This window comes from Melanostigma gelatinosum, assembly GCF_949748355.1.
Source record: "Melanostigma gelatinosum genome assembly, chromosome: 12".
NCBI lineage: Eukaryota > Metazoa > Chordata > Actinopteri > Perciformes > Zoarcidae > Melanostigma > Melanostigma gelatinosum.
In genome coordinates, this window is record NC_136645.1 from 6,086,193 (window position 1) to 6,098,409 (window position 12,217).

Genomic DNA, 12,217 nt, shown 5'->3' on the forward strand with positions numbered 1-12,217 from the left:
GATGCACCCTTTAACTCAGAGAGAATAAATAAAGACATAGAAATACATGATAGAAATACATGATAGCAATGTAATTCTCCTTTCTCCCGACTCAAACACCAAGCTGTGCTTTCTCTAGATTGTTTAACCCGTCATGAGCCACAGCAGAGTCAGAGGTTCTCAGGATGAGCCTCAATGACAGCTCTGGATTCCAGGTTTGGGACCGAAAAGTAATCAGTCGAGTAATTGCAGTCGAGGCCTCGAAGCCTTGAATCTCTCCATCAGCCCTCTGGCCTGAGAGGCTTTTTAGATCAACAACGCTGCAAGGAGCCAATATTTAGGAAAGCAGGGGTCAGAGTTGCAATTAAACTAATTTTAGTCACACGTTGATTTTGTTTCCGGCACGGGCTGCTTCATTGATGCTGCAAAGGTTATTCCCCCTGCTGAAATCTTCTTTTTGTGTTTTAAACATATGAGTTGTACTCTTTAGTTTCTGCTAACTGAACCTTTTGACTGTTTAAATCACAGAATTTGGTTTTACCATAACCGTTGTTCTTCTTTTATGCCATGAAACACGACCCACAATAGTATTACAAAGACACTCAGTGGAAAAAAAAAGCCTTCAATGTGTCCTTATGTCAATGGATATATATTTGATGTTCTTGATGAATCATTGAATCTTACCTAAAGTTGATTGATAATGCTGTTCATTGTGCTTGTATCATACATTCTTAGACATATATCCACTCATCTATGAATCATCATTCTTATCCAGACACTGTGTCTACACACACACACAAACACACACTCAATGGGCGTTTTCTAATCTACATCCAATCATTAGACTGTTCCTGGAAGGTTAATTTATTATGGGAGCTTCATACAGACAAAGCTAATCTGCCTGTCTGTGTATGGAAAGCTGATGTTCTTTATATAGAGGATTCGCGGTGACATACTACCTGATGTACAATTACAGGAACATAATGGCCCCTGGGCAAATACATTTCAACCACAAGAGAAAGAAGTTCATGATAGTTCGAAGTTAGTTATGCAAGAGGAATTCTGCTCTACATTGTTCTGAGGGAGTGGAACCTAATATGATGTGGAACTTTGCCATGTGCAAAATGTAATTACCACGGTTGTGACAAAGGAAACCATGCGTTGCCAATTCAAGTCGCTAGCTGTCTAAACGGTGATTCCCTCAAGCTCATGCATGTCCATATCAGTGGATCCAATTACTGTCTTTTCAGTGACACACAGGATAAAGACAAGACTTACCACAACAGGAAAGGACGTATGCAGGCAATGTCCAACATCACTGTTCATGGAAATTTGGAAACAAATGCAATTCTGCAAGAAAATTTGGAAAAACAAAAACATGTGTCAGATGATGTTTACAATGATATAGTCTGCCTTTAAAGACGCAGCCACGTTGCCTTGCCTTGGCAAAGAAAATTACAACAAGGAACAAAAAAAATCACATGGTTCATCAGTTTGAAGACCAATTGCTGTGGTTTGCAAATTTTTCCAAAAATGTTATCACTGACATTCACAAACAATGGAAGATGGTCTAGTATGAACTTATTTAGTGTTCTTTAGTTTGTCAGGGTTGTTGATCAATCACCTCTGTACACAGCTTGGTCGAAATAAATTGAAAGATCACAGAGCGCTCTGTGAGATAATGATGGTTTAATAATGAATCGATATACAGACAATCCACAGATTGATTTCTATGTTGGTCGACTGACATTTACACGAGGAGATTCTCTGAAAAGCAAACCTTCTTCAAGACAAAGCAAACGCAGCATCCTCCACTAAGCCGTTTATGATCCTTGAAGCACAGACCGGTCCATTACGCACTAATAGCCCATGGCTCTGCTTGGTATTAATGAGATCTCAATGTGTCCCGGAGCCATGGGAACAAGAACATACCAGTAGAGGCCTTGGTAATAATGGGAACGTGTGCTTCTGTTTTTCAGTGGGAAAATAAACTCTGCAATAAACTCGAGTGTGTGCATGTGAGAAAGTAATCCAGAGTGTGTTAGAGATGCTGTTAACACTCATCTGTTGCCATATCAACTACATCATCCCCACTGTTAGTGAGCTGGCTCAGTGACTGACTGGAGGGCTGTCTGGCTGGTCAGCTGTAACTTCTGGACAAGAAGCAAGGTCACTGATGTACTGACAGTCAAACAAACTCACATGGAGTCCATTTTTTAGAAGCATTTGGAGAGTTGGAGGAGCTCTTTGACAATGTGAATACAATATAGACTCAAGCGGGCAGTGGTTGATCAAATCAATGAAAATAGAGCCACAAATTCTTGAAAATTGAACTCAAATGATCTAAATCTACACAATTTAAATTATGTTGTACAATTATGTATGTATTATGAATTATCATCATGGTTGATCAGTGTGTTTATAAATGCTCTTCCAAGCTGAAAGGTGATCTTTATGAGACAATCCTGACATCTAGTGGTAGGGATTACAATATTGATAAACAATATATGCTTATTTGAGGCTTACAAGCTGCTGCTACCTCTTCTCTTACACTAGTCTACTTCCAGAGATGTCTACATTAGATGGGTAATTGAGTTATATTGCCTTTAAGTGTACCAGTTACTGACATTACATCCCTGAAAAGGATGTTTAAGAAATTAAACACATGACACTGTAAGTTTTTGCATGTGTGACATTCTGAAGTCAAAGACTTGAATTGAAGCTGAAAAACGTCAAATTTAGCATCAAATCCAGTGTTCAAAGGGGTCAAGAACAAACAAACATGCTCATGTAACATTATTCAAAGTCATGACATTTTTCCACGACCGCTTCAATAATGTAACGGCGCTAGTCACGTGATTCATGACAACTTTGCTCGTTACTGTTCATGATAAAAAGACAATACTTAATCCATAATTTGTTCAACAAGCATGAAAATGTAAACAAAAGTGAAACCTGCTACTATGTTCACACAAGCACAGACATCATGAGTTTATACAGTGACATTGTTTTTGTAAACATTACTGTTGCTGCTCTAGAAACAACAAATAGTTATATCTAAATCATGAAGAACTTCTAATCCTGTTCTCCTGGTCGAAAATAGCAGTTCTGTCTCTCTGTTTGTACTGATTTCTACCAATATCTACGCATTCAAATGTCCCGCTAAGTACTTCCTGGAATTACCGGAAGTATATGTGAATCACGTGACGATCAACGTTTTGACCTTCCGTTGACGCGACTCCCTCTTCATACGGCTCTGCATTTTGACGTTACCCACGCACCTTGATCCGTCCAATCAGGAGATGCGTCTCTACAACGTACTTCCGCACACGTGACTTAACTAACATGGAAGCCCCCATGCGCGCATCAGAACTGTAAAGGCACTGACTGTCACCCCGATACCTTTCTTTGTTTTGTTTTCGTGTTTCTGCAGATATGAGGTATTTACTCCAACTCGGGCACTCGTTTGCACGTCTTCACGTCCGTTTATGTCATCAGAGTGTTTACAGCAACCACGCAAATCCACGAGGACTGGTAGTGGACCTTGGGGAGAAGTAAGTTGACTTTCCCGGCTTCCTGTCTCTTCCAGTAACCGTTAACAAATAGGGCGTGTTGTATTTTATTTGTATTTATTTACTTCTAGCTAATTGTCGCCCTCTGTCAAAGTGTATTCATTGCTTATGGATCCTCCCTTTCTCTCATGTAGCTCTTAACCAGACCTAGAACAGACTACTGGGATGTATTGGGAACCAGAACACAGGGTCACACGATGCCACCTTACTGTATGTAACAGTTAAGACATGGTTTTAGTCTGTACGACATTTTTGATGTGTTGTGGTCTTTTTTCCCGCAGGAAACTTGAGATCTCTTCAGGGAGGTTTGCTAGATTTGCTGATGGATCTGCTGTGGTACAGGTACAAAACAATGTCAACAGTTGCATCAAACAGGTGTCTGGATTGTCAGTTGCTTGACATCCTTTCTGATCCACATTCTTCATACTATGTTTCATTTTCCTTTACACCTCATTGTTGTGGTTTTACCATTTCTTCTACTGTCTAGTATTTATATTTACGCCATCAAGTGTCTGTCCGTCGTCTGGTGCTGTGTGTTTCACATTCATAAGACCAGTGTACAAATAACTCATAGATTAACCCCAAAAAACACGACTCACCTTTTGTTTGAGATAGTTTGGTTGAACACAAATGTATTTAGGAATATGCCCCCTGTACATGAGCGCCTATAGAAACCGGTCGACAAGTCAGTCACACATGCAGTCCTTCACTGCTTAATGTAGTGAAGAAGAACTCAGTGTGTTGTCGGGCTAAAACCGGCCAGTTCCAGATGTTTGGTGCTATATGTCATTTCTTTTTATATGTATTTTTTGGTAACCGCTTTCTCTTTTTGAAGCTGGGCGATACCTCTGTGATGGTGACCGCTGTGAGCAAAACCAAACCATCTCTGTCTCAGTTCATGCCTCTTGTGGTACGTTCTCTAACATTACAGTAAAATTCCCACCATGTCTTTGTTATTAGACCGTGATTGTGTCGTTTTTTTGTGCTTGTTACATCTGTATGTGTAATCTAAATGGGTTTGGTTGAAGAAGCATTAAGTAGTTAGAACGTGTTGTCCAGCCAGGCTCCCATCAGTTTCCTGTGACTCTGTTCACCAGAAGTAGAAACGTGAAAGATGATATTTGTGAATGAACGTCCACTCTGACTGACAGGTGGACTACAGACAGAAAGCAGCTGCTGCGGGTCGAATCCCCACAAACTATTTGAGGCGAGAGATGGGCACCACTGACAACGAGATCCTCACCAGCAGACTCATAGGTGAGTTGATACGAATGTGTCTTTTGATGTGTACTGTAAGCCTTTAATGTAGCAGGTCTGTGTGCCGATGTTGTAACTGTGACTCATACTTTCTTCATATTTCTGTTGCTCAGACCGGGCGATCAGACCGCTGTTCCCTCATGGCTACTTTTACGACACTCAGGTCAGTTCAGGGTTTTTTTCACCCTTATGTGGTAATAGTTTCACTCTCTTTTTGAAGTAAGGTGATATTAATGTGTATGTGTGTGTACGTTCATGTCTCCTGAAGGTCCTTTGTAACCTGCTGGCAGTTGATGGCGTCAATGATCCAGATGTGCTGGCCCTTAACGCAGGTGAGTTGAATCTCAGCCGTCCATGTTTTCCACAGAGCAATCGTGTTTTAGATCCTTAGCTTAAACAATATTTTCTTTTGTCAAAGCGTCTGCTGCTCTGTCCCTGTCTGACATCCCCTGGCATGGACCCATAGGTGAGGAACACACAACAGATTTAGCCCTTTTCACATATTTAGATTTATTGACCTCTTTAATGCCTGTTTTCACTCGTCTCTTCAACTTCAGTTCCTGGAATGTTGTTGTACATGATATTAAATCTAGCTTGTGCGTCTTTTGTTCAGGTGCTGTGCGTGTGGGCATGGTCGATGGAGAGCTGCTGATCAACCCCACCAGGAAAGAGATGACGTCCAGCACTCTTAACCTCATCGTGGCCGGAGCTCCCAGCAGTCAAGTGGGTAAGATTGGCGAACGCTGTAAAAGTCAAAGAGGAAGAAGTCCTCGTCTAGACCTCTATTTATAAGGTGGGAGGTACTACCATAAGTGTAGTGAACCACCGCTTGGTGCCTCTTGTGGAGAAGAGGGCAATAACCCTGCACTTTGTAACGCCGAGCATTCTGCTAAAAGGGAACTCAATGAAACAGCTGACGGTAGTTTAGGCTTCACAACCTCTTTATTTACTGCTCTGGGTCAATAGGATCCTGGTAGTTGGTCCCCTGCCTGCAATAATCCATTCTAACCTTTTAATGTCCAGAGACTAATATATATCCGTTTATATATTTAGTTCCCTGAGGTGTCGATCTCATCGCCACAGATATGCAGCTCTGTGTCACAGGTTATTAAACACCCTTTCAACTCTTTGTCTGATGCGACTCTCTGTCTGCCAGTGATGATCGAGGCGTCGGCTGAGAACGTGCTGCAGCAGGACTTTTGCCACGCGGTGAAGGTGGGAGTCAAACACACCCAGCAGATCATACTGGCCATCCAGCAGCTGGCGCGAGAACAGAAGATCACCAAGCGCACGTTCAAGGCCTTCTCAGCCCCGACTGACATGGTGGAATATGTTCGGCAGTAAGACCAGTGATGACACTCAATATCATTTACAAAATGAGACAAAACAAAATTCAGGAGTTTTTTCCTTTTCTTCCTCGCAGGTCATCTTCCAAGAAGATCTATGCTGTCTTCACTGATTACACTCATGATAAGGTGAAGTCTCACATCCAGATGTTGTGTCAGTTTTCTGTTTCTTTAACTGATTTAAAGCAGCTGATGTTTCTCTTCTCTGTGATGTGACAATGTTTGTGTACCTCTCGATTAGTAAGAGTAATAATCTCATCGTCATCTTGATTTAGATTTCAAGAGATGAAGCAATCAACAAAGTCCGACGAGAATCCGAAGAGGACCTAAAAGGTAGATCATCTTCAGTGTTTGTGTTGCATGGAAAGACTTTCAAGTAGGCTGTTTTTCAAGCATTGTTGCAACCCCCTTCACACAATAGCTTCATAACGTTTTCTGTGTACTTAACCTGTCTGCTGAAAAATGCCATTTTATGTCCTCCATGTGTAGAAAGGTTCCCTCAGGCTGACCCCTATGAAGTCATTGAATCCTTCAACACTGTGAGCAAAGACGTCTTCCGCAATTTAGTGCTGAATGAGTACAAGAGGTGAGCCCTGCCCGCTGTGACATTACTGTATAATCTCATGACGCAGGATGTGCCTTTGTAACTGTTTTCTTTCTTTGACGTGTTGTAGGTGTGATGGGAGGGAGCTGACTGCTTTAAGGGACATTTCCTGCGATGTGGACCTCTTTAAACCGCTGCATGGCTCAGCTCTGTTCCAGAGAGGACAAACACAGGTAGCTACGGAGCAAATGAAGCTCGATTTTAAGATGCATTTTGTTGGAAGAAGAATACCATTCTTAGAGGACTGTTATTTGTGTTTTCTACAACTGAAAGATGAAATGCTGTGTTTGATAATGAATGCAGTAGCTGGAGGAGGGGGACCAAAAGCCGCTCTAGTCTTTTAACAAAGAACGCTCAGTCCTCTTCCTTTTTTATAGGTGCTTAGCAGTGTCACGTTTGATTCCCTGGAATCCAGTGTCAAGGCAGATATTATCACCACAGCCTTGAGGTAAAGTTATGACTCGTGTAACCACACACATTCATACTGTTGACATTACCAGGACAGTTCAGATACAGTTGGCTCTTACTTCTTTTATTATCTGTCTGTACCTGAATGTCAGTGCACACAGGGCTTCATCAGTGTGGCAGACTAAACTACCTACACAGACTAACACACACCATTAAACCTATAAAGTCGACACAAGACAATGCAACCATTCATTTTCTTTCTGCAGCGGCATCAAATCCAAAAATTTCATGCTTCATTATGAGGTGAGTCATATCCTGTTTTCATTTTTAAAGTCACTATGATTATTAGATGTGTGATTCACACCCCTGATCATGTTTTGCATATTTAACAATATATGCAAATAAGAAATGTTCATATCAAAATGAAATCATCTTTTCTTCCTGTAAAAAAACTCAATATGAAGTGTGCTTACTTGAGCGAGCACCGCCCAATGACTGCGTAAAAGTAGAGGCGCTAAAGACGCTCTAACTTCCGTTTCATTGGGACTTTAAAATCATTGCCTTTTAATTTCAGTTCCCTCCATATGCAACCAATGAGACTGGGAAGATGGGAGGCATCAACAGGAGGGAGCTCGGACACGGTTTGTGTTAAAGTTTCTTCTACTTGTATTCAGGGTCTGCTGACCACTCACTCCCATCAAGAGTCATCTGGACATCGACGTGTTTTTGGATGTGTTTGTTTATGTGTATGTATTTGTTCATGGTCAGGGTCCCTGGCTGAGAAAGCGCTGAGACCAGTCATTCCTAAAGACTTCCCTTTCACTATCCGGGTCACTGCTGAGGTGCTGGAGTCAAACGGTGAGTTTGGTGACACAGTTTCTAAAGAGTAGAAGCACCACAGGAAATGTGTTCACTGTGTGGCAGGATGTCTGAGACAGGATCCTCTTCATCTTCTCTCAGGTTCTTCCTCGATGGCTTCAGCATGTGCAGGCAGCCTCGCTCTAATGGACGCGGGTACTGCATGGAAAAACCATAAAAGTCGACAAAACATATTAATATATTTTTTTAGAATAGACCGATTCTTATCATGCTCCTCCAAACACATTAAAGATGGATAACCAGGATAGGGTCGCTAGGTTAGGTTCTGGTTCAGTGTTTTTATTCACGTATAGTAAAGTGCTTCTTTGTGATAACATGTCGAGATCTGTGTCTCCCAGGTGTTCCCATCTCTTCTGCTGTGGCAGGTGTAGCCGTTGGCCTCATCTCCAAGGCCAACCCGGAGAAACCTGCTGAGATGCAAGACTACAGACTACTCACTGATATCCTGGTACGTACAACGTGTGATTAACCATTCATAAAAGGAAGAAAGAGTTTAGGACATATCCCTTAAAACTGAATTATATCGTAGATGGTGGATATGAGCTGATTGTTGTTTCCTCACCAGGGAATAGAGGACTACCTTGGAGACATGGACTTCAAATTGGCAGGAACAAACAAGGGCATCACTGCGTTACAGGTACTGTGTCTGATAACTCAAGATGCTGAAAACGAAATATATTCACCTGAAAAGATATCAGTTTTTCATAGAAATATTTCACCTGCTTCATTTTTAGTGCTGTGTAAATATAATATGATGCTGTGTGAAACATTAAATAAGAGAGCAATGAAGATTTAGAGCTTTAATTTAGGATTTGCACGTCTTAACTACATAAAGTTTATTATAACTAACATACTAGGGGGTTACTTGTCCTAATCGGGGGTCTAAGGACAGATTGTAAAGCCCCTTGAGGCACATTTTGTGAATTGTGATATTGGGCTGAATAAATATAACTGACTTGACTTGTTGAGCTCTTAATGCTACTTTAGCTTTTGTCCTCTGGTTCATATGTTACACTCGTTTATTTGACCTCCAGGCTGACGTGAAGATCCCAGGTTTGCCTCTGAAGGTGGTCATGGAGGCCATCCAGCAGGCCACGGGTGAGCGGTGAAACTGAACATTTAACAGAAAGAAATACGTGTGAACATGTTTTTTGGTGGCTTGATGGACTTTGTTTCAATATTATTATGTTCCAGTGGCCAAGAAGGAGATCTTGGGCATCATGAACAAATGTACAGCAAAGCCCAGAGAGACGAGGAAAGAGAATGGACCTGTTGTTGGTAAGCTTTGAGTTTAAATGTACGTTGAGTATGTACACGCATGGACTAGTAACTGTGTTAGACTCGTTGAGTTAGATAAGTAGGGATGACAGCTGGAGGTTAGACACAATGAAGACAGGAGGCCAAATCAAGCTGCCGAGTATCGGTTCATAATTTAACATGAATACTGGGCTTCTACAGGAATGCACATTTTACTGTGGAAAGGGAACTGATGTGTGTGAGTTTTATTCTGTCTTCAGAAAATGTCCGGGTGCCTGTTTCCAGACGAGCTCGCTTCGTCGGTCCAGGCGGCTACAATCTTCGCAGGTTACAAGCTCAAACGGGTAACGAGTCATTTAAAATTCACATATGACTGAATCAGAAAACCAACCAGGATCATGATATCTTTGTGAATGAAGTACAGACAATACAGACTGTACATACATTTTTTTTTTTTCTTCTTCTTGAGGTGTGACAATAAGTCAGCTGGACGAGGAGACTTTCTCTGTGTTCGCTCCAACACCAGGAGCCATGAATGAAGCCCAAGACTTCATCAGTGAGATCTGCAAAGATGATGTGAGTCTCCACGGCTTTTTGGAGCCTTTTACGCACTGCACATTGTAGAAAAACTTCAGTTAAACCCACAACAAAAAGCACTTTCATGTATCACCATATCACAGTGGTCTGAACATGAGGCTGTTTGCACGTGCGTGTAAATTCAGGGCTCCACACGCGTGTATGTGCATAAACAAACGTGTCTTTGTGTTGCAGCAAGAGCAGCAGCTGGAGTTTGGTGCTATCTACACTGCCACCATTATTGAGATAAGGTAAAGCAATATATTGTTGACTGTAAAACAGTATTTACATGTTTAAACATGTTTACCTAGTAGAATTGTATTTATTATCAATGGATATATCAAACCATCTGAAGCCTTTTCCTGCTCTGCTTCAGGGACATTGGTGTGATGGTGAAGCTTTATCCCAACATGAGTGCTGTCCTGCTGCACAACTCACAGCTGGACCACAAACGGGTCAGTGGGTTTGTTTGCCTGCGTGTCTGTGATTGAGAATGAAATCATCACTTAAAGGTAATTTCTTTGTAATTTCCCTCTTTTAGATCAAACATCCAAGTGCTTTGGGTTTAGATGTGGGACAGCAGATACAGGTACGTGTCTCTAACTACAGGCTGTGTTGTCAGAAGTAGCCTCCTGTGTTCACGTTCTGGGCTCATTGTCTCTTGACTGGACTTCACAGGTCAAGTACTTTGGACGGGACCCAACAGACGGCAGGATGAGAATTTCGCGGAAGGTGCTCCAGTCTCCTGCTGCGACCGTTGTCAAGACGCTGAGTGAGAAACAGAGCATCTCCATGGGTCAAAGCGACGGCCACGCGGCCAGCGGCGATTTGTGACACACCAACACAACGACTTCTGGCTTTGCCAACACAGTGGATTTAAACTGAGTAGATTTTTTGCGACAAGACGTTTCTGTTGAGAAATCGACCAAACCAAGAGCAACAGTACATAAAGAGGTGTCCCCTGCTGCCGTGGGTACGGATGTGATTAAACGGCACTGGAATAAACCGTCGCTCATCGAGTGCAGCGTCCTGCTGTCATCGGTGGATACGCACCGACTGAAAAGAACACTGCGCGGGAGACTCATTTTAAAGTTTTATTTTGAAGTGTACTCGTTTTACGGTGTCTTGTTTTCGGATCGGCCCCCTCAGTTATCATTGACAGCATCGAGCAGTAAGAGGCTTTTCTTTCAGCACTTCCTCCAATGTCATCTAGCAGCTTTCACCGTGCAATGTATCAATGGTTTCCTTATTCACACGTGCGATAATACTGCTCTTGTGGTATTGTGAGATTTCCATATTTGGTGTCCGCTGTGGCAGTGAGTCATCTAAGCTGCCAGGATCAGGACATGGACGAAGAACACGGTGTACAGTTATATTCTATTTTTTAAATATTCTCCTGAGTTTGCAGTATATGTGAGTCATCTGCAAACAATTACTGGTTGCTTTGTAATGTTAAAATTCACAACCATTCACAAGTATAGTATGCACACATAAAGGAACCAGACTTCTATGTCGCACAATATTCAGATGCCAACAAAGAAATAGACTTAAGTGCCACAAATTGTCAAAAATAATCTGATGTTTGCATTTCACACACCCACGTGATGTACCCTGAGTCTTAAGAGAATTATGAAATGCCCATTTTCCCAAATTCGCTCTTGCGCTAAGCATATGTTGTAAACTGAAAGAAGTATTCTGAATAATTCACAAAACAGTCACTATCAGTTGTATAATATATCTTTGGGTAGGGGAAGAACAGTACCTACTGCAGCACGGAGGATTCTTTTTTTCTTTTCTTTTTTTTTTTATAGGTTGGAGCACACTTGGGATGCTCAAAATAAACTGAGATTGTATTGAAATCATTTGTGTGTCTGTTTGGTTTACTAGTCTGGCTGAATGTTAAGCTTTCTGGTCCCAGATGTTTGGAAATGAATTAACTCGTAAATTCACTCTCAAAAATGTCTGTGAATAATTTTAGCCATTTAAAATAAGATAATCCTTTATTAGACCCGCAGTGGGCAAATGTACAGGATTACAGCAGCATAGTGGATAGTGCAAACAAGCGCCATAGTAAAAAAAACAAGATCAAAACAAGTATTATAAATAAGTAATAAAACCGTAAAGAATATTAAATAAGTAAAATAATCCACAATAACTAAAATTGTGTACATACAGACAGAATAATTGTGGTATTGCACGGTGTATTATTTGTAGCTTTCTGTGGCATCTGTCTACCTTACATAGTCATCTGCTGCTGCTATGACTTTTCTTGCCTGTAGGGGGCGCGTTAGACTCCTCGCGCTGCGGTTTCGCCATTGGATGACGTCGCTCGGAGGAGG

General features: G+C 41.6%; 1 protein-coding gene across 1 annotated transcript; it reads left to right on the top strand.

The window, feature by feature from the left end:
• Positions 1-3,353: 3,353 nt before the first annotated feature.
• pnpt1 (polyribonucleotide nucleotidyltransferase 1) lies at positions 3,354-11,740 on the top strand. Its single transcript, XM_079280684.1, has 28 exons — positions 3,354-3,533; positions 3,833-3,893; positions 4,387-4,461; positions 4,703-4,808; positions 4,922-4,971; positions 5,077-5,140; positions 5,227-5,274; positions 5,422-5,535; positions 5,965-6,148; positions 6,232-6,283; positions 6,430-6,487; positions 6,644-6,740; positions 6,829-6,931; positions 7,136-7,206; positions 7,433-7,469; positions 7,741-7,807; positions 7,935-8,024; positions 8,127-8,180; positions 8,384-8,493; positions 8,611-8,682; positions 9,080-9,143; positions 9,240-9,323; positions 9,563-9,646; positions 9,772-9,878; positions 10,074-10,129; positions 10,255-10,333; positions 10,420-10,467; positions 10,557-11,740. Exons 1-28 carry the CDS (start codon positions 3,415-3,417, stop codon positions 10,710-10,712), a joined length of 2,310 nt encoding a protein of 769 aa, XP_079136810.1. The 5' UTR covers positions 3,354-3,414; the 3' UTR covers positions 10,713-11,740.
• Positions 11,741-12,217: the final 477 nt, after the last annotated feature.